Source organism: Setaria italica, chromosome V (assembly GCF_000263155.2).
Source record: "Setaria italica strain Yugu1 chromosome V, Setaria_italica_v2.0, whole genome shotgun sequence".
Classification (NCBI taxonomy): Eukaryota; Viridiplantae; Streptophyta; class Magnoliopsida; order Poales; family Poaceae; genus Setaria; species Setaria italica.
In genome coordinates, this window is record NC_028454.1 from 46,098,017 (window position 1) to 46,118,684 (window position 20,668).

The 20,668-nt window shown below is 46.3% G+C and overlaps 3 protein-coding genes across 8 annotated transcripts; all 3 read right to left on the minus strand.

The window, feature by feature from the left end:
- Positions 1-609: 609 nt before the first annotated feature.
- LOC105913477 (amino-acid permease BAT1 homolog) lies at positions 610-5,121 on the minus strand. The gene is made up of 7 exons (XM_012846077.2): positions 4,933-5,121; positions 4,577-4,837; positions 3,996-4,014; positions 2,050-2,269; positions 1,799-1,980; positions 1,309-1,728; positions 610-1,189 (listed from the first exon to the last, which is right to left on the minus strand). Exons 1-7 carry the CDS (start codon positions 5,058-5,060, stop codon positions 845-847), a joined length of 1,575 nt encoding a protein of 524 aa, XP_012701531.2. The 5' UTR covers positions 5,061-5,121; the 3' UTR covers positions 610-844.
- A 402-nt stretch (positions 5,122-5,523) lies between these two features.
- On the minus strand, positions 5,524-12,621 carry LOC105914450 (amino-acid permease BAT1 homolog). 3 transcript variants are annotated; one of them, XM_012846090.2, is made up of 8 exons: positions 12,417-12,621; positions 12,075-12,335; positions 11,896-11,914; positions 11,150-11,369; positions 10,860-11,041; positions 10,388-10,677; positions 10,179-10,308; positions 9,547-10,075 (listed from the first exon to the last, which is right to left on the minus strand). In XM_012846090.2, the coding sequence occupies exons 1-8, from the start codon at positions 12,518-12,520 to the stop codon at positions 9,728-9,730; spliced, it is 1,554 nt and encodes a 517-aa protein (XP_012701544.1). In that variant the 5' UTR covers positions 12,521-12,621; the 3' UTR covers positions 9,547-9,727. The 3 variants fall into 3 exon arrangements, with proteins under 3 accessions (XP_022682102.1, XP_004971226.1, XP_012701544.1); XM_022826367.1 differs by lacking the exons at positions 9,547-10,075; positions 10,179-10,308; positions 10,388-10,677; ... (2 more) ...; positions 11,896-11,914; positions 12,075-12,335 and adding exons at positions 5,524-6,029; positions 6,124-6,543; positions 6,646-6,827; ... (1 more) ...; positions 7,259-7,277; positions 7,828-8,088 and having other exon boundaries at positions 12,417-12,609; XM_004971169.3 differs by lacking the exons at positions 9,547-10,075; positions 10,179-10,308; positions 10,388-10,677; ... (3 more) ...; positions 12,075-12,335; positions 12,417-12,621 and adding exons at positions 5,524-6,029; positions 6,124-6,543; positions 6,646-6,827; ... (2 more) ...; positions 7,828-8,088; positions 8,197-8,372.
- Positions 12,622-14,178: 1,557 nt separating this feature from the next.
- Positions 14,179-19,835, minus strand: LOC101757070 (RNA-binding protein Musashi homolog 2). Of its 4 annotated transcripts, none has more exons than XM_012846091.3 (15): positions 19,658-19,835; positions 18,361-18,385; positions 18,221-18,291; positions 18,042-18,131; positions 17,561-17,626; positions 17,345-17,410; positions 17,151-17,239; positions 17,018-17,063; positions 16,292-16,346; positions 15,732-15,808; positions 15,403-15,547; positions 15,177-15,310; positions 14,995-15,099; positions 14,768-14,899; positions 14,179-14,627 (listed from the first exon to the last, which is right to left on the minus strand). In XM_012846091.3, the coding sequence occupies exons 3-15, from the start codon at positions 18,236-18,238 to the stop codon at positions 14,562-14,564; spliced, it is 1,089 nt and encodes a 362-aa protein (XP_012701545.1). In that variant the 5' UTR covers positions 18,239-18,291; positions 18,361-18,385; positions 19,658-19,835; the 3' UTR covers positions 14,179-14,561. The 4 variants fall into 4 exon arrangements, with proteins under 4 accessions (XP_012701545.1, XP_012701546.1, XP_004971225.1 ...); XM_012846092.3 differs by having other exon boundaries at positions 18,356-18,385; XM_004971168.4 differs by having other exon boundaries at positions 18,361-18,392.
- Positions 19,836-20,668: the final 833 nt, after the last annotated feature.

Sequence of the window (20,668 nt, forward strand, 5' to 3'; positions counted from 1 at the left end):
TGTGCCTTGACAAACTTATCCTAAACTTTTCTCCTTTGCCATAAATTCCAACATCACCTTCAAAGCTGCTGTCAATATGCCAGAACTCATCCAAAAGTTTAACCTTCCTCTCACAGCTCAAGCTCAAGAGCATTAACATATCATTTGTGGATGGGATAGATCATTGGACGTACATTTGGGAAAATACCTTGTTCTCAACATCTAAAGTGTATAAAGCTTTAATTGGACAGAGGGCCACATATCGTTAGATCTGGAAGTCCAAATGTCAGATGAAATGCAAGGTTTTCATTTGGTTATTGCTAAGGATCGCCTCAATACAAGAGATCTTCTCCGAAGAAAGCGTATGGACCTCAATTCCTATGCTTGTGATTTATGCATTTTACAGAAGAGGGAGACAATGGTACATCTCTTTCTATGATGTAATTTTGCCAAGGCCTATTAGAACTTAATTGGAGTTTCTGTAACCACCACTAGGCCGGTCTTGCAAATATTCAGGCTCATCAAGGATAAGCTTGTGATACCTTTCTTCATGAAAATCATTATTCTGATGACTTGGAGCATCTGGACAATAAGGAACAATTGGATGTTTAATGGCATTGATCCCTCGGTGGACTTGTGCAAAAGGAAATTCAAATTTGAATTCTCCTTACTACTCCATAGAGCACGTCCTGCTTTGATTCCTGCTATGACTGATTGGGTGCAATCTTTGTAATTTTCATGAAACCTGTCTATTGTTTTAGTTTTAGCTCTTCTTTATTCATGTTTTGTTTGTCATACTCTGAAACTTTTTTTGGTTTTTTGTCCTATTAACATATAATCAGTAGGGGCTTGCCCCTCCTGTTCTCTAAGAAACATTGGTGATGGGTCCTTGGAACCAGAACCGGGCGTGGAGCACCCAGGAGCCGACACTGAGCAACAGCACGCCCCCGACGAGAACCGGCGTGTAGTTGAAGTTGTCCTCCGCGACGGGGTACGCCACCGGCAGGGAGAAGAGCACGGTGACGAGGGCCACCCAGGCGACGGCGACCCAACCGATGAGGAGGCCATATCTTCCGAGGTGAAATGGCCCCGGAACGAAGGATTTCCGGGCAGCGGTCACACGGAAGAAGATGGGCAGCCCGTAGGCGATGTAATTCCCAACGGTCGCAACGGACAGCATTGCCTGGAACGCCACCTGGCTCCCCAGCGACTGTCAGGAAGAAGCACAAAATGGTCGAGATGGATCATGTTCTTTTTTGACATGGCATGTATGGTGTGCTGTACACTAATGTGACCACTTGAAGTTCAGATATGAGCTGGATCACATACCGTGAGCGCCATGACGAATGCCACGGCCACGGAGAGCCAGACGACGTTCAAGGGCACCTCCTGCTTGTTCACCCGGTACCAGACACGCGAGAACGGCATCGCCCCGTCCCTGGAGAAGGCATACCCCATCCTCGAGTTGCTGGTTACGCACGCAGAGCCGCAGAGGAAGGTGGTGACCGCGATGACTCCCAAGCACAGGAGCCCTCCGACGCCGCTGCCGTACCGCCTATGGAAGGCGCCGTGCAGAGCCTGCGCGACGGCGTACCCGCCGGCGTCGTTGCCGGGGTCCAGGAGGTACGGGATGTCCGTCACCAATGATGTCAGAGCGAGTAGGTAAATCCATCCGAACACGCTCGACAGAGCGACCGCGGTGACTAGCCCCATCGGCCCGCTCCAGGCCGCGTTCTTCGTCTCCTCTGTCTGCACTTGTAAACGGAGCGATCGATTAGCAGTTTGATGTGTACGCCATGCGTGCAGGTGCAGTGCTTACCATGTGTGCAGACGCGTCGTAGCCGATGACAGAGTACTGGCTCATCAGCAACCCAACGGCAAGAATGTAAGCCTTGTTGTGGATCCCCATGCCATTGTCTGTGTTGAAATGTGTGAAGATGAACTCCGAGCTTGCCCTTTCCTTAGCCACCGCCGGAATCAAGATCACCAGAACAAATACACCTAACATGCATTATGAATATATAAATCCAAATTCAAATCCTGCGTGTATTTGTGAGAAATAAGGTATACCTGCGGTATTCCAAAATGCGCCTAGATGGCCAAACCGTGCCAGCCACTGGATAGGGAGGCCGTTCATTAGTCCGTGTATGACCAGGACGGCACCATAGATGGCCAGCACGACGAACTTGGACGCCATGTAGCCGCCGCCGTTGAGTCCCCCGGTGCCGAGCAGGATGATCACTTGGACGAGCTGTGCCAAAGAGAAGTCCACGCTCGTGGTACCAGCCCACTGTGTGTGACAGTTCAACCACCAAGGTTAATTAACAAACATGATTAATGCATTGATTAATTGCTCCCTAGCTCTTGTCAAGGAAATGGTCAATGTTGCAGTCAAACTTTTGAATTCTAACCATTTTAATTATTTCAAAATATTTAGATCGTAAAGCTGAAATTCTGACTATTTTCATCTCATCACAAATTCCTAGCATCCTATTAATATATGTCCATTTGAGTTCAAACCTCCCATTCATACTAGGCAATGTGCCCACTATCAACATTGAGGGCTTGAGGCACTGTGGTGGGTGAGTGACTTGCAAAAAGGAAAAACAAACAAAGAAAAAAAATATGAACAAATTTCATTTTGGGAGATGATATCGTTGGGTACAACGCCATGCTTTGTCCTGACAGGAAGAAAACAATATAATATGCTTAGTGCCTGCAACTCATGCGCTTGCATATGGCTTAGGTACCATACCACTAGTAAAGGATTGAGAGCGAACTACCTCGATCAGATTTTCAACCGTTAGATCAACATCAAAATTCTAAATGTCCAATTATTAATATTGCAATTATAAGCCACATAATTAGAGTGATATGTGACTGGCAGACTGAGCCACTGAAGGATTTTCAAGAAAATTCCTTATTTGATACTAGAAGATGACAAAAATTCTTTCTTGACACTGAAAAATTTTCCATCCCTAATACGACACTGAGTTCTATCTTTTATTACTTATTTGATATTTTCTCACTTTTGTCACATAAGTCGAACAAAACAACCACCTCCAAAATTCATAAAACTTTTCTTGATAATAGAACAAATGAAGATGAGTCCATTTTTGCTTAAAAATGAACACGTACCTTTGCCATTTTCAAATTAAAATTCACCCAATCTGATTACTTTTGAAGTATATTTGATTTTTTATGGTACCAAAATACTTTCCAAAAATTATGGAAAAACAAATAATATTCCTTACATGAGATGGAGTCATTTATAAAATTATTTTCTATAATAAGTTACATAGATAATTACAAGGCTCTTTTAAATTTTTCCAAATTTATGGCTCTTCATAATTCTCTATGTAAGTTTTGTTAGGAAATAATTTAATAAGTTCCAGCATTTGATGTGAGAAATGTTAATTATTTTTTATAATTTTTAAAAGTGTTTTGGTGCCATAAAAATTCAGATAACTTATAAAGGTAGCCTAAGTTAGTGAATTTTAATTTTAAAATCATAAAGGTATACTTGTCCTTTTAATAAATATGGGTTCATACATTTGTTGTATCACTAAAAAATTTTATAATTTTTGGAGGTGATTTGGAGATCATTTCACCTGACTTGACTAACACAAGTGACGAAAATGTCAAATAAGGAATGAAATCTAGAAGTTGGTGTTATATTAGGAAGGAAAAAAATTTAGGATCAAGAAAGGAATTAACTCATCTTCAAGTGTCAGATAAGGAATTCCTGTTTTTTGAAAGGGCGTCAAGGAATTTTCAGACTCTTGAAAGTTGACAAACCTAATAACCAAATAAAACCTGAAAGTACGGCCTGCCGGCTTGCGTATGGAAACAACAATGCCACATGCCAGGATGCTAATAGGTGCAGCCAGACGGCAGTCCAAACACGAGAGCATGACCAATAATATAGTATACTAGCTAGCATATAAATATAAATAGTAGGCACCAAAACAAATCATGGGAAGACTTTATGGTTTTCCCAAGGACCTGGCGCGTACCTGCCCCACAATGTTGAACCTGCATGACACAAGAAACAAGATATAAACTTGATTAGACAGGCTAGCTAAAAGTTTCTTTTAATTTGGCATTACCAACCACAAAATACGGGAACTGATTTCACCGTAGTTCAGATAGTAGGTTTCTTATGTTGAAACAAACCTACCTATTTGAATTTGAGTCATCGACTCACTATAGGTGCTCTTATTTTTATGAATTTAATCTAAGAATTATAGTGGTGATTTTGCGTGCGTGTATATAAACGTCTATGTATGTAATATATTTTTAAATAAATAAATACAGAAGCATTGTGTGATATAATTGTTCGTTTCTTATACTGGGCACAAGATTATCTATGTAAATGTATAGGTATTTTTTTCGCCAACTATGTATACAATACGGTAAAATGAGATTAATATTAGTCCCTCCGTCCCAAATTGTAGACCGTTAAACTTTTCTAGATATTTGTATGCATCTAAATATAATACATGGTTAGATGCACCTACGAACATCTATAAATAAAAAACCCAAAAATACATGTAATTTGAAACGGAGGGAGTAGAAAATTATGAACAGAACATACCATCCAGTGACCCAGGACGCGAGGGGAGCCCATTCCTTGCCGGCGAGCTTGGCGCTCCAGTAGTAAAGCCCGCCAGAGGTCGGGTACGCCGAGCAGATCTCCGCCATGGACAGCGCGACGCAGCCGTTCAAGGCGGACACGACGAGCCAGCCCAGCGTCATGGAGGCCGGGCCGCCGTAGCGCAGCCCGGTGTTGTACGTCGTCGTCACGCCCATCATCACGGAGATGATCGAGAAGGACAGAGCGAAGTTGGAGAGGACGCTATCCACATATGAAAACACTCAGGATTAAGCGGGAAAAAAAAAAGAGGAGGGTAGCGCGCTAGCGCATGGCATGGGGATCGTCGAAGCACTTACGAGAGGCCGCGCTTGAGCTCCTGCTTGTAGCCCAGTTGGTGCAGCCGGGCGCGGTCTGGATCGGCCGCCGCCGCGTCGGCAACGGGGAGCTCCTGCAGGGAGCGGCGAGGCACGGCCATCGTCGTCATCCTCTCCGCTGGTGGCCTGCCTGATGCCGCAGGCAGACGACCGAATGTTGCTGCTCTTTGCTTCCTGATAGAAGTACTGCACCACTACTCTAGCTGATAGGACAGGGTGACAGTTCCATGGCGCTTAAATTATTAGCTTCTTAATTAAAGTTAATCTTAGATGCCCAAGGAGTCAACGGAAAGAGAGGAAATCTCGAATGGTTGCCTCGTTCCGGCATGTCAGAGTGCTAATTAACATCCTTTTTCATATGATTGGATTCTGGATCTTTTGACTGAAGGGGATGCGCCTGTGATTGCGATGAGCGATGCATATGCACTGTACTTGTAGCCATTACCTGTAAGCATTTCTTTCCGAGAAGGTCCTAATCCATACTGGGACTCCAAGTGAACTCGACGAGGCAGAAATGATTCAAACGAAACGACTGAAAAGCTTATAAGCAGGCTGAAAAGCTGAAACGGCTGATTTGTTGTGAAAGGAAAACACTGTTTGGTGGCTGATAAGCCGGCTGAATAAGCTGAAGCGAACAGGCTGCAAATCGATGGTACAGCGTGTTCATGATCTCAATTCTCATACACATCACCACACTGTTAGGCCGCACGCGCACAGGCACAACTACCTTACGCCTCGCCGACGTTGGTGACGGGCCCTCGGAACCAGAACCGGGCGTGAAGCACCCACGCGCCGACGGTGAGCAGCAGCACGCCCCCGACGGCCGCCGGCGTGTAGTTGAAGTTGTCCTTGGCGACGGGGTACGCCACCGGCAGGCAGAACAGCACGGTGACGAGGGCCACCCAGAGGACGGCGGCCGAGCCGACGGCGACCCCGTATCTCCCGAGGTGAAACGGCCCTGGAACGAAGGATTTCCGGGCCGTCGTCACGCGGAAGATGATGGGCAGCGCGTAGGAGATGTAGAGACCGAGCGTGGTGATGGACACCATGGCCTGGAACGCCACCTGGCTCCCCAGCGACTGTCGAGAAGAGAAGCAGATAGGACTGATTGCATATTATATTCATGCTTGTGTGGTGTAATCGGTTGCAGTTCAGAGATGAGATTCCACGCACCGTGAGGGCCATGACGAACGCCACAGACACGGAGAGCCAGACGACGTTCAGGGGCACCTCCTGCTTGTTCACCCGATGCCAAACATGCGAGAACGGCATCGCCCCGTCCCTGGAGAAGGCATACCCCATCCTCGAGTTGCTGGTCACGCAGGCGGTGCCGCAGAGGAAGACGGCGACGGCGATGATGCCCAGGCAGACGATACCCCCGACGCCGCTGCCGTACCTCCGGTGAAAGGTGGTGTACAGAGCCTGGGCAATGGCATACCCGCCGGCGTCGTTGCTAGTGTCCAGGAAGTAGGGGATGTCAGTCATGACCGACGTCAGAGCCAGCAGGTAAATCCATCCGAAAATGCTGGACAGTGCGACGGAGCTGACGATCCCCATCGGCCCGTTCCAGTCCGCGTTCTTGGTCTCCTCCGTCTGCACTTGTGTAATCGGATGTCAGAGCGACAAAATGATTTGAAATGTGATCGATGATGACGCGGAACATGCTTGTGGCATCCACGATTTTATTTTCTTTACCATGTGAACAGATGTGTCGTATCCGATGCTGGAGTACTGGCTCATGAGCAAGCCCACGGCTAGGATGTAAGGCTTGCTGTGGATCCCCATGGTGTTCTGTGTGTTGAAGTGGGTAAAGATGAACTCCGCGCTCGCCCTCTCCTTCGCCACCGATGGGATCAAGATCACCAGGAGAAAGACACCTGCAATTTAGTCAGATCACCATCGATCCCAAGTCCTGAAATTAACAATCATAGAACTATATATGATCGTTGGTCTTGGACGTACCTGCTACGTTCCAGAAAGCTCCGAGCTGCCCAAACCAAGAAAGCCACTGGATGGGCAGGCTGTTGATGAGGCCATGCACGATCAGGATGGCGGTGTAGATGGCCAGCACGACGTACTTGGAGGCGAGGTAGCCGCCGCCGTTGGCTCCGCCGGTGCTAAGCAGGATCATCACCTGGATAAGCTGCGCCAACGAGAAATCCACGCTCGTGGTGCAAGCCCACTGCACGTCATCAGAGGAAACAGAGTGTCAGTCAGCGTCCTGATTACAGTATAGTAAACTAATGTCTGCACAGCAGGTCATGTCCAAAGATTACGGATCCTGTGAGGTTGGAGTGTGGATTAGTACCTGTCCCACTATGTTGAACCTGTAAAACAGGGCACAAGATAAAACTTAATTAGAACTTGTAAAACAGGCGTCATCCTTGCCATCATGGGTGAAAACAGCAGAATTAGGCCCGTTTGCATACCCCGTGCTAAAGTTTAGCACCTGTCACATCGAATGTTTGGATGCTAATTAGAAGTATTAAATATAGGCTAATTAAAAAACTAATTGCACAGATGGAGTCTAATTCGCGAGATGAATCTATTAAGCCTAATTAGTTCATGATTTGATAATATGGTGCTACAGTAACCATTTGTTAATGATGGATTAATTAGGCTTAATAGATTCGTCTCGTGAATTAGCACAGGATTTTGTAATTAGTTTTATAATTAACTCATGTTTAGTCCTCCTAATTAGCATTCGAACTCCGACGTGATATTGCTAAATTTTAGCATCTAAGTATCTAAATGCCCCCTTGAACCGTCCGGATGGTCTCAGACGATAAGTGGAAGCATATCTGAATTTGATTGTTCCTTATTACTTGGCGCGAGATTTGATGCGAGAAAAAACGAAATCTGAAGAGAACGTAGTACCATCCGGTGATCCAGGAAGCGAGGGGCGCCCAATCCTTGCCGGCGAGCTTGGCGCTCCAATAGTAGAGGCCGCCGGAGGTCGGGTACGCCGAGCAGATCTCCGCCATGGACAAGGCGACGCAGCCGTTGAACGTGGCCACGACGAGCCAGCCCAGCGTCATGGACGCCGGGCCGCCGTAGCGCAGACCGGTGTTGTACGTCGTGGTGACGCCCGTCAGCACGGAGATGATAGCGAAGGAGAAGGCGAAGTTGGAAACAACACTAGCAGGAAATCCATACGGTTGTTAGAAAAATTGGAACGGGATCAGAAGCGACAAGAAGAAGGAACGAACTGATGAAACTGCTTGAGCTTGCTGTGCAGAAACTTACGAGAGGCCGCGCTTGAGCTCCTGCTTGTATCCCAGCTGCTGCAGCCGCGCCCGGTCGGCGTCGGCGGCCGGATGATCGGCCGCGGGCAGCCCGGCCTCGACGGTGCCCATCGCCCTCTGCGGCTGCGGCGACAGAGTATGCTCTCGTCTCTATAGTCTCCGGTTGACAGGGTCAGTGCCGTTCTGTCGTAGTAGATGCAGTAGCAGTCAGCACACGCGACTGAAATCGCCAGGGGATGGCCAGCACGTGCAAGCTAAGTCCAGCGAATCCCTTTCGTATGATTCGACATGCTTTGACTCGGGGTGCTTGATCTTAAGCTAAAGTTTAATCCCCGTATCGAATCTTCGGATACTAATTAGCTAATTAGAAGAACTAAACAAGCTAATTATAAACACAGATGGAGGCTAATTCGCGAGACGAATCTATGAAGCCAATAATAGATTCGTCTTGCGAATTAACCTCCATCTGTGCAATTAGTTTTGTAATTAATCTATGTATAATCTTTCTAATTAATATCTAAACATTCGATGTGACATGTACTGAATTTTAGTCCGTGGAACCGTCAGCTCGCAAGTAGGCGGCGATACACCGTGTACTGGCTGTAACCATGACATGCTTCAAGGTAGCAAGTATTTCCACTTCCATCCTTGGAAAATGGAGGACGACGTAAAAGACGGATGACATGATCGCACACGTCAGTTGGTCGTAGCGCCATTATCTAGCTAGTGCGAGTCCTGTTACGTTAATGGGCCGAATCCAGACTGGGATGCTCACAGGCCATTGGCCTTGGCCTACTTACGAGCGATCGCTGGGCAGCAGCACCCTTGGGCCTTGCTTGGTTTTGACTTTAGATATTAAGTTCATTTTACTCCCCTTACTTGTTTATTTTGTCCGCTTAACCCTTTGAAGAAAATTTAGGCTCATTTTACTCATCTAAACTATTTCATTTGATTCAATCTACCCCTAATTAGATTTATTATTTTCTATTTCTTCACGTAAAAGTTGAGTTTTAATTTCATATTTTGTCGACATTAGAAAAATATATTAGAATTTTTTCATGATTACTTTCATACAGTTTTATATATCTAAGATCAATTTCGTATTAAATATTCCTAACCTATTAAAATAACCATAAAAAATTCTTAGTATAATTTTTAACATAAAGCATCATGTTTTATATCTGCTCACAAAATTCAACTCATGTAGAGAGAAATAAAAAAGAGAAATCTAATTAGGGGTAGATTGGACAAATGAAACAGTTAAAGTAAGTCAAAATTTGTTCATGGGGTTGAGCAGATAAAGTATAGGTGAGGGGAGTAAAATGGATGTTTTCCAGCCGATTTTGCTGTCTAAAGAAAAGATTAATAAGTCATTAAAGAAGATCGATGAGTGGACTCGACAATCACTTCCATGGCACGCGCATGATCATACATCACCACGCAACACAATCAATACATAAAAAGCCATGGAATCGCATCTGCAGACCCTGACTGATGAAACAAACGTTAGAGCACAAGCGGTAGTGGCCACCTCACGCGTCGACGTTGGTGACGGGCCCTCGGAACCAGAACCGAGCGTGCAGCGCCCACGCGGCGAGGCTGAGCAGCAGCACGCCCCCGACGGCCGCCGGCGTGTAGTTGAAGTTGCCCACGGCGACGGGGTACGCCACCGGCAGGCAGAAGAGCACGGTGACGAGGGCCACCCAGGCCACGGCGACCCAGCCGACGGCGACGCCGTACCTCCCGAGGTGGAACGGCCCCGGCACGAACGAGCTCCGGGCCGCCGTTACGCGGAAGAAGATGGGCAGCGCGTAGGCGATGTACATCCCCAGCGTCGTGATGGACACCATCGCCTGGAACGCCACCTGGCTCCCCAGCGACTGCCATTGTTCATCAACAGAAACGTGATGAAACGACATGAACATATTTTTTTTTCTACCTACATCGTGGCATGTAGTTCTAGAGAGACGAAATCACACGCACTGTGAGGGCCATGACGAACGCCATCGAGACGGAGAGCCACACGACGTTGAGCGGCACCTCCTGCTTGTTCACCTGGTACCAGACACGCGAGAACGGCATCGCGCCGTCTCTCGAGAAGGCGTACCCCATCCTGCATAAATGCACTTGCAGTACTGCATTAGTGGCCATGTTTTACCCTTAGTTTCTTTTGTTAGCATGCGATCGTGCACCTTGAGTTGCTGGTCACCGACGCCGTGCCGCAGAGGAATATGGCGACGGCCATGGCGGCCAAGCAGGCGATCCCCCCGACGCCGCTGCCGAACCTCCTGTGGAAAATACTGTACAGGGCCTGGGCGATGGCGTTCCCGCCGGCGTCGTTGTTTGGGTCCAGGAGGAAGGGGATGTCGGTGACGATGGATGTTAGGGACACCAGGTAGATCCATCCGAAGACGCTCGACAGGGCAACTGAGACGACGATCCCCATGGGGCCACTCCAGGCCGCGTTCTTCGTCTCCTCGGACTGCATTTATTCGTAAACAAATACAAGGATCAAAGTAATCTTCAACCTTCAACTAATATCTTGTGTGTTACTACTAGCCTGCGTATTTTGTCTGGTCAACCGGGCGCACGCACACGGAGATGAAATCTTAGAGTTACATTTGAAATTCAACAGAGCAACCATGAGGATTTACTACTATTTACCATGTGGGCGGATGTGTCGTATCCGAGGAGGGAGTATTGGCTTGTCAGCAAACCAATGGCTAGTGTATAAACCTTGCTGTGGATCCCCACACCATTGTCGGTGTAGCAGTGAGTGAAAACAAACTCCATGCTTGCCCTCTCCTTAGCAACCGCCGGAACCAATACCGTCAAGGCAAATACACCTGCGTTATGATCATGTCACCGTAACCATCGTGTATGTATGGGTGCATCCACACATGCTCGTAGATGAAAATATAAGAAGAAGAAAAAAAGAATCCATTTCCACATACCTGCAAGATTCCAGAAGGCTCCAAGTTGGCCAAACCATGCCAGCCAGTGGATAGAGAGGCTGTTGATCAGCCCGTGTAGGATCAAGATGGCGCAGTAGATGGCCAGCACGACGTACTTGGAGGCCATGTATCCGCCGCCATTGGCTCCGCCGGTGCTAAGCAAGACGATCACCTGGACGAACTGTGCTAGCGAGAAGTCCACGCTCGCGGTGCAAGCCCACTGTGTGTGTGACAGGTTACCCAAAGAAAGTAGAGTGTCAATGGACTCATGAGTCATGTCCTGACTCCTGACTAATAACGATTCAGATAATCCCATGCTTCAGTCTTCCAATGATTCAGGTAGAGAATCGGAGACATGCCAGTGGAATGACGTGCACTAGCGGCCAGAGGACAGTTCTGCTCAACTTGACTGCATTGAGCTCAGCTGCAGTAGTTGCTGACTGCTGTTACGGCACGCTACTGATGAGTATACCAAAAATCTTGGATGTTCATTTTTAGAGGCAACCTTTTCACGAAAAAATATCTTTTAGAGAGAACCGTACGTCTAACTGGATGATCCGTTACCATATATGGTGTCTTTGCATTGGCTATGCGTTGTAATTTTAATTTTACAGTTCAATGCTTAATTAGTCTACACCTTTGACTCAAAAGATCAAGCAGACGTAACACTGGAACCTAGTCCAAGTTGGCTGGCTGCCTAAGAATTGTAGCTAGCAGCTGATGGATTCAGTGAACTGAAAGCGTACCTGGCCCACGATGTTGAACCTGCGCAACATGACACAGGATTAAACATAGTAACTAGCACTTGACGGACGATCATTAGAGAAAACGTCATTTTTGTCGTCTTCACTGTGAAAGTAACATAAATAAAACGAAAAGGTATCCTAATTCAACAGGTGGATAAAAAAACGGAGTCGTGCGTTACCATCCGGTGACCCAGGAAGCGAGAGGCGCCCAGTCCTCGCCGGCGAGCTTGGCGCTCCAGTAGTAGAGCCCGCCGGAGGTCGGGTACGCCGAGCAGATCTCCGCCATGGACAGCGCCACGCAGCCGTTGAACGCCGCCACGACGAGCCAGCCCAGCGTCATGGACGCCGGCCCGCCGTAGCGCAGGCCGGTGTTGTAGGTCGTCGTCACGCCCGCCAGCACGGAGATGATGGAGAAGGAGAAGGCGAAGTTGGAGAGGAGGCTACGACGACGTGAGACCCAGCTGGGTAAGAAATTGCTCGAGGGACCTGGAACGAAACTACATGGTGTGCAGAACACGTACGAGAGGCCGCGCTTGAGCTCCTGCTTGTATCCGAGCTGCTGCAGCCGCGCTCGGTCGGCGTCGGCGACGGGCAGCTCGAGCTCGGCGGCGGAGCGAGGAGACATCGTGCGGTGTCCAAAGGCACTCTGCAGGCTGCAGCAGTGTACGTAGTGCAGGTTGCTAGCTACTCGCTGCTCCCGGGACTCGGGTTGACAGGGCCACTAGAGCTCACTACTAGTAGTGTCTGTGCCTAGCAGTAGGCTTCAGTTCACCTGGAATTATTAGAGATTTTTCTTCATGCGTAACAAGGTAGCAGTCAAAGTCAACAGAACGACCGGAACTGTGAAAATTAGCAACGCAGGGTTGCACTTGCACCGCTTGGGCAAGTCCATCCGTTTCGACCGATGATTGCACTTCGCATTTCTTGACTGACCTGAAGGGGGTAACTTAGTTGTATGATTGCGATGATTGGTGTACCGTCAGCTGCATCAGTTCAGTTGATCCTCACGCTCAGATCTTTCAGCTCTACTTGCTCTGAATTCAACTTGAATTTTAATGACGGGTGCAACTATTATTCGTATCCCACCCAAAACTAGCTAATGTTCAACAATTCAAATTCAAACGTCCCAGCCAGGACCACCGAGAACAGTCACACTAACGAGCACAAAAATGAACTTGCAAACCGATAGTATATTGAGGCAATTCCTTATACACCGCTAAAAAAAGTTTGTAATTCCATATGTACCACTAGGAAAGTTCTGACGCCACTGGTGCCATCAGTTCAATTTTGTTCAGTGGGAACGGGAGCTCACGGCGTGCCGAAATGTCCATTTTGGCCTTCTACTCCCCTTCTCTTCTCTCTGCCTCGCACGATTTCGTCTAGCTGACGCCGCTCATCGCTCCGGCCTGCACTCTTCTTCATCTTGGGCTCAGCCTCCGGAGTTCGGGGACCCCAGCCGTCCAACTTCGCTCGCTGCGCTGTCGGCCGCCCTCGCCAGCGCCGTGTTCCCGCTGGCGGCGCGGCTCGACTCCTCCCGTCCTCCCGCGAGTGGGCTGTCTCCGTGCTTGCCGTCTTCGTGTCCTCGGACACAGCGTGCCAATTCCTGGTGTTGCAGACTCGCAGCAGTCCGCCACACCTCCGCCGTCGTTGTGCAAATTGTGCCCCACCTCTGCCGCGTGCTAGAGTCCGGCGGTGCCGGGCTGCCGCGGCGTCCCACGACGCGACCGTGAGCGGGAGCAGCGCCGCCCGCAACGCTACTCGTTGCCTGCACGGGCAGGACATCCGCCACCCAGGCCACGGCGGTTGGGGCGCTCCGGAACCTAGCCGCATTCCCGGACCTCCTCCCGTGGTTCCGCGACGACCGACGAGGGCGCGCTGCCACTCCTGCTGCAGGCTGCAGCAGGTCTCCCTCGGCACCCTGCGCGCGTGGAGCTGTGTAGCCCTCTGCCTCCAGAACCTGACCGCGCCAGCGACTGTGATGAGGGGCAGCAGCTCCAGGTCGAGGCTTACAGATGGGCCCAAAGCTGTAAGAGGGGCATCAAGCAAGACGAAGCGGCATACTGACTGACTGAATAATGACCGGTGAACTGAAATGAAACGGTGGAAGGGCCAAATGGCCATTTGTGAAAAGAACTGACACGCAATTGGAGTTTCACGGCAACAGAGCTGACGGTAATGGACGGCAGTGGCACCGAGGTATCCAAAAAATTGATACGACGGTTGGAAAGGCAACAAAACTTTTTTAATGGCACGTAAGGAATTGTGAACTTTTTCAGTGGCTCATAAGGAATAGCCTCTAGTATATTAGCATGTGCGATCAACCGTGAACGATCAGTCGGTTGTTCAGCCAGGGCGCACGGCAATCGCTTATCAGTTTTTGCAAAAGATTTTTATTATTACAGACAGCAATTCCACACAATAACTACAAGGCTGCCTTCATATTTTAGCACCAATGTGAATTGCGACAGAGAAATAGCACCAAAGCATTTCCATGTCAAAAATTACAACATGAACAAATAGATAAGTTCCACACGCCCCACTTTAGGATTAACATACCACTTCGAGGTACCACTTGGCATTCTCAAACAAGCATTTCCGCCCGCGCCCCCCACCCCCCTAGAGGTGAACTAAGACAGCACTTGACAGTAACGAGACGCACAGCATGTTCAGTATGGTCGGTATCGCCAATCCCCTCTTGATCTGCTGCTTCCGCTGCTGGGGCCATACCCATACTGGAACATGACATGGATTGATCATCAGATGATGCCAAATACGCAAATATGGTTGACAGCACCAAAGAATTTAAAGATTACTGTTTCGCAGGACCTAATCAAACAATTTCATTTATACTATATAACATGAGAGTGCTTACATTGTAATCTAGACTGCCACAGAACCTGCCAAAAGATCGCATTGAACCATAAGCACCATAAAGGTCCATGGGATCAATGTAAGCACCACCAGTTGAATCGTTCTCAAGCGGTGCAGCTGTGTCTATTGCAACCTGAAACAGCGGAACATCGTATTACATTTCTTCCCCAGATAAGGTCAAGACTGTTTTTATACTATGCAACAGTAAGGGAATGCCAGAGGCCTTACCTCATGCCCCAGAATTTCATGGCTTCTGCGAGCTACCCGTTCTGCCACACCCTCATCAGCGAAGGTGACAAAACCAAAACCTCGGTGGCCACTTCTTTTAGGGTCCTACAAGGGGATTTGAAAACTTCATTAATATAAACAATATGCCATGACATGACAAGCAGTAGCAGCCTTAGCCTCACCTTTGGAATATATGCATCTACGATTCGACCAAATCTGCCAAAGTAATGCCTTAGGTCATCTGTGTTTGCTTCTTGTGGAAGCCTACCAACAAATATCTTCTTGCCAACTGCTTGAGAGGATCCATAATACCCTCCTGGTTGATGCAAGTCAATGGTGAAATACTTAGTCCACTAGAATAGTAGCTGCTTGTTCAAATCTGAGACAAATTTATAACAGAAGACTTACTTCCATAAGCTGATCCTGGATGGTCATACAGTGTTGGTGCACCCAAAGCTGCATACCTGGTAGCAGCTGAAATATAAGCGTTATATGCACCATAGCCACCCTGAGACTGCGATGCCCTGCTTGGGGGGTACCTGACATCTTCATCCTGATACAAACATATTATTTCAGGTGGTTAACTGCTTATAAATAGTGGGCACCTAAGTAGTTGGTGATCACTAGTGTACACAGTGCACTTAAAAAAATTGCGAATGTACCACTAGATAACCTAGTTGGAGCTAGTAAATCAATTTGATCACAATCGAGCTCTATTTCAGAACAGAGTAAGGTACCTTTGGAGTTGCACGGTCAACAACTACAGTTGTACCATCAAGCTCATGTGACTCTTGCATGATGCTGTCCACAGATTCTGTTAAATCACATCTAAAATTAGAAAATGTGAAAAGGACATAATGCAGAAACAAGAAAGTGGCTCAGGAGAATGAGCATAAGAACAACTTTTATGTTCAAAACTGAGCAGAACACAAACAACAATACATAACTGGTGAAAGAACTACTATGACTAAATCCTATCCCAAAACCTTAACATATCAAATGTCAGCAAAAATAGGGAAAATCAAAGAAAATGGACGGAGTAACAACTGTCTATGAATGCAATCATTTAACATAGAAATACATCCTTGGCTAAAGAACAATTTTAACAAGATAAGACCGTTAAATATCACTCTAGCATTTACTCGGTACAGGTTGGCACGTGATTGCTACACCAAAACATAAGGCAACTACTTCTTTTATCATTCAGTTTCTGTTAAAGATGTTGTGCGCCACCCCCTCAACTCAACCGAAGAACTCTATTCACATATAATGAGCTGGAAGGTATCCGTAAATGTACCTGCACTCTGAAACGTGATAAACCCAATTCCACGATGCCCTTTTGAACCATGTTCCTACACAGGAGATAAGAGTGCGGAGTGCAAATTTTAGTAAAATCTTGTCATGTACAGCTGTAGTTTATTTCCAGTCCTGCAACGCCGCATAACCATTGAATGCTACACTAAATTGCTTTATGAACAATGGAGCAAAATACTCATGCAAAACAAAGTTTCTGCACTACCATCTTAATGCAGGTAGCAAGTACAATGTCTATCTTGTTCAAAACGCTGTGAATGTGCTTAGATAAATTCAATCCTCATCTTCCCTAGCACTCCCCTTAGTCCCAGACCAGTACACGAATGATACCTCGCCGATAAGGCTATAGAAATCCACAAATGTTGCATGTAACTCAGGATGTTAAGACTAAGTTAGGGATTTAGTTTTATCAAACATACTACATTTATGTTTAACATTGCATGTTAAATCCTACAGGCACAGATGTAAACCACATATGATTTATTTGAAGGCCCTTAGGTTATAACCAGATTAAGATGTGGTGTCCCACACTTGCATAAGGCAATAATGATAACATTTTTGAATATTACATTACTCAATACTTCTGCGAATTAATAGGCCGAACAGGGCAGCAAAACAAGCATGTGCTTATATGTAAGAAACAGTACTAACACTATTGAAGGATACCAGATGCAATGTTCCATGTAAAACAAGTTTTAGTTTTTCTAACCTTTGGCATGTAAAGATCAAGAATTTCTCCAAAAGCTTCAAAATGCCTGTTAATACAGCATCCTAGTTTAGACAAACTCGAACAAATCAATAAGTAAATAAATAATGAAGAAAATGCAGCAAAGCTAGCTCACCTACGAAACATCGACTCGTCAACAGATTGTGGAATTCGAGCAACAAATATCCTTGTAGCTTTCTTTGTTCCTTGTGATTTCATTTCTTCCTGTGTTCACAGAAAATTGCACTATAGTCATTTCAACGTCATCTCGACACATATCAATAGTAGCCAGTTACACAAAATAAAGGAAAGCTTTTGTATGTTATTTACCTTTGGAGTAGCTATCTTCACTTCTAAAGTCCGGGTCCCAAGAACATGTTCAGATTCAAGAACATTCTGAAAGGATGATGTAGTGACTCAGAAAATTGAATTTGGCGCTACAAAATCGCTGCATATGGATTCTAGTAAATGGTTGCACTATGCGTAGAATTTATTATGCAATAGCCTGCATGGGGGAAATAAAGTGGTCTTTTTATATTTTGCTACCTTGGCATCATCAGCTGATGAGAATGTTACATAACCAAAACCACGAGATCGCCCAGAAGACCGCTCCTGTTATTTTTAACATGCAAGAAACATGGTGGTCAATCAGCATGGCAATCAGCATATATAGTTATCAAACCATGTAATGAGCTGATGAACACACAAAAGGTAAATAGTTGCACACTTTTTAGTTTTCACTGTCCTTGAATATCAAATTCAAAATGAAATAGTAAACTTCAAGCAGATCAAGTGGACAAAAAATTAATCCACAGGACACGGCCATATGGCCACACAAAATTACCTATTCCTAAGCAAATCATCCTTGCTGAAAATAAATATGTGATAAATAACCAACTAACCAAGAGTTTCCATACAAAAAGTATCAAATACTTCTGAAATTGCAATGCCACAGAATTGTGAGGAAGCAAATATAAAGAGTATGGTATATGATGATACTCAATCTGGGTGTGAAATTATTGCAAACCTTCATGACAACGCAATCATCTAGAGTTCCAAACTTGGCCATGTACTCGCGTAATCCTTCAGTGTCAACATCCCAGGGGATACCAAGAACCTAAGTGCATTAATTGTGCATCCTCATTATTCCTCGAATGATCATATGTGTATAGAATCTTACAAAGGAAACAAGGATTGATCAGTTACCACAAGTTTTGTAGCCATTATAACACTGGCTACAGATGAATATCAAAGAAAACCGTTGGACCTTTATTCTCCTGTGTCCAGGAAAACTCTCAGCAACGCAGTTCTGAAGATTAACGGCTTATAATTCTTAAACACCTTACGTAGACTTGGCAATCTTCACTGGATCTGAAAGCTTATATGATTAATGGTAGGTCAGAGGATATCCATATCAATTTTGGAGTAAGAAAAGCATTTAATCATCGACAATACAGCCAATGGCAACACAAAGTTTTAATACTGGAGAAGGAAAGTATCTATCTGTGCTAGACGACTAAAAAAAGAGAGGATACGCCAATAGGATATCCAACAGAAATAACATTGATACCCTCGAAGGGTTAGATGAGTCGTAAAAGATTCCAACTAATGCGTGAGCAAAAGGCGGAAAGGACAAAACAGCAACTCGATGTTCATTCAAAAAAATACGGTGAATACCAACGGCAACACAAAGTTAATGCTGGAGAAAGAAAGTATCTACCTGCGCTAGACGGCAAAAAAAAAGAGAGAATATGCCCATAGGATATCCGAGAAACATAATATTGATACCAGTGAAGGGATAGCTGAGTCATTAAAGATGCCAACTAATGCGTGAGCAAAAAGGAGGAAAGGATAATACAGCAACTAGATGATCAGGCAAAAAATACGGTGAATACCAATGGTAACACAAAGTTTTAATGCTGGAGAAGAAAAGTATCTATCTGCGCCAGATGAAAAAAAAATAAAGAATATGCCAATAGGATATCCGAGAAAAATAATATTGATACATGTGGCGGGTTAGCCAAGTCACAAAAGATGCCAACTAATGCGTGAGCAAAAGGCGGGAAGGATATTACAGCAAATCGATATTCGGACAAACAATGCAGTGAATACTGTGGCAAAAGAAATTATTACAGTGCAGAATCATTGAATTGACCTCGCCTTGCAACGACTCCTTCTACCCAGTTATCCAGCAGTTACAGTTTGGTGTTCCCCTGTGCCCCCATTGGGCTCATGGCGAGGTCCAAAATTTCCTTATCAGCTAAGCGGTCAGTAAGCCAAAAAGAATTCCTCTCCAGACATTCTGCCCCCCAATGCCAAAATCATAATTCCAAACGGGCCACTCCCTACTAAGCACAGGATCCTACGGCCTTGGCCACAGCTAAAAAAAAACTGCAACCCTAAATCCCGCGGTTAATCCCTCAAATCACACAGGGGAAGACTTGGGGTGGGGTGGGGCGGCCCCAGTATAGGACATGGGTGCACACATGTACACCAGATGAATTTTGCAAGAGAATCGAAGTTAGTAGGTATGATACACGTACATGCTTGCGATTGGGTCAGATCCGAACGCAGATAGGTTACTCTAGGGTTTGGGGCGCCCCGTTTCGCATAGCGGGAAGGGGAGAGAGGGGGCGGGCATACCTGGTGAGGGTGCTCGTCGCCGGGGAAGGGCCCGGCGGAGACGTGTCGAAGGGCGTCGCCGCTCGCCAAGTCGCCGTCGCCGCCGGAAAGGAAGGGCACGAGAGAGGGGGGGAAGAGAGCAGAACGGGAGGAAGAAAAAGACGAGGAGCCGAGGAGGGGTGAGCGCACAGCAGGCAGCGCGACGGGACGCGATTGATGGAGTCCGCAACAGCCGCCTGCCGCCCGCAAGCGAAGGTTTCATGGGCCAAATTTAAAGAACAAACGCTCTGGAACTCGGCTCATCATATGGGCTGCAGCTGCTAGTTGACACATCTGTCTGGTGTTCCTTCTTCGTGGGCCTTGCTTGCTTGCGGGCCGATACTTTGTGTTTGATGGTGTGTGGTTTTTCATTTTATTTTTGGATCGGTAGTGAAGTTTTGGTTGGATTAGCGATAGAAAACACACTTGTTCTCATTCTCCCAGTAATGTGTTTAGCTCGGCTTAGCAAGCTAAGGAACTGCGATCAAAATCTGAACGCTGCTGTGTTACATAATTTCCATTTCACCAGATCTGCCTATTTTTTCTTCGAACTAATGGCAGGAGCGCTGCCTTTCATTTAAGAGGAAAGAGTTTAGAAAGTACGATTACAGTTTTAGCGATTACATTGTTGAAACTGAATGGCTCAAGAACTCTAGAAAGCCAAAGCAAGCCTAGACTGCTACACTAGTTCTATCAGCTCCCCCTGAATATGATCAGTTCCACAAGCACTCCTTCTTGTAAGGACTTCTGATTGAATGAGTTGTAGAACTTGATTCGGCCGCATGGAGGAGTTCTGCAAAATCCTTCTATTTCATTCTTTCCATATATTCCAAATTGTATACATGATGACCGCTGCGACCGACCTTCTTTGTTTCTTGTTCTTTATCCTAATTAGGACCCCATTCCACCAGTCTTGGAAATTATGTTGAAATTGTGATGCTTCAGCAAAGAAGTCTCCCATCCCCAGGCTGGTACCCACCATGAACCAAAACA

What these genes read in the sequence shown, in the direction of transcription:
- LOC105913477 (XM_012846077.2), bottom strand. Translation starts at nt 5,060, where the DNA reads ATGACGACGATGGCCGTGCCTCGCCGCTCCCTGCAGGAGCTCCCCGTT. An exon ending in GAGCTCAAGCGCGGCCTCTC is followed by an intron (nt 4,838 to 4,932) that starts GTAAGTGCTTCG and finishes ATATGTGGATAG; the next exon opens with CGTCCTCTCCAACTTCGCTC. An exon ending in ACGACGCGTCTGCACACATG is followed by an intron (nt 1,729 to 1,798) that starts GTAAGCACTGCA and finishes TTACAAGTGCAG; the next exon opens with ACAGAGGAGACGAAGAACGC.
- LOC105914450 (XM_004971169.3), bottom strand. Translation starts at nt 8,306, where the DNA reads ATGGGCACCGTCGAGGCCGGGCTGCCCGCGGCCGATCATCCGGCCGCC. An exon ending in AGCTTTCTGGAACGTAGCAG is followed by an intron (nt 6,828 to 6,912) that starts GTACGTCCAAGA and finishes ACTAAATTGCAG; the next exon opens with GTGTCTTTCTCCTGGTGATC. An exon ending in CGTTCGTCATGGCCCTCACG is followed by an intron (nt 6,030 to 6,123) that starts GTGCGTGGAATC and finishes TCTTCTCGACAG; the next exon opens with TCGCTGGGGAGCCAGGTGGC.
- LOC101757070 (XM_012846091.3), bottom strand. An exon ending in ATGATTGCGTTGTCATGAAG is followed by an intron (nt 17,627 to 18,041) that starts GTTTGCAATAAT and finishes TAAAAATAACAG; the next exon opens with GAGCGGTCTTCTGGGCGATC. An exon ending in TTGACCGTGCAACTCCAAAG is followed by an intron (nt 15,548 to 15,731) that starts GTACCTTACTCT and finishes TGTTTGTATCAG; the next exon opens with GATGAAGATGTCAGGTACCC.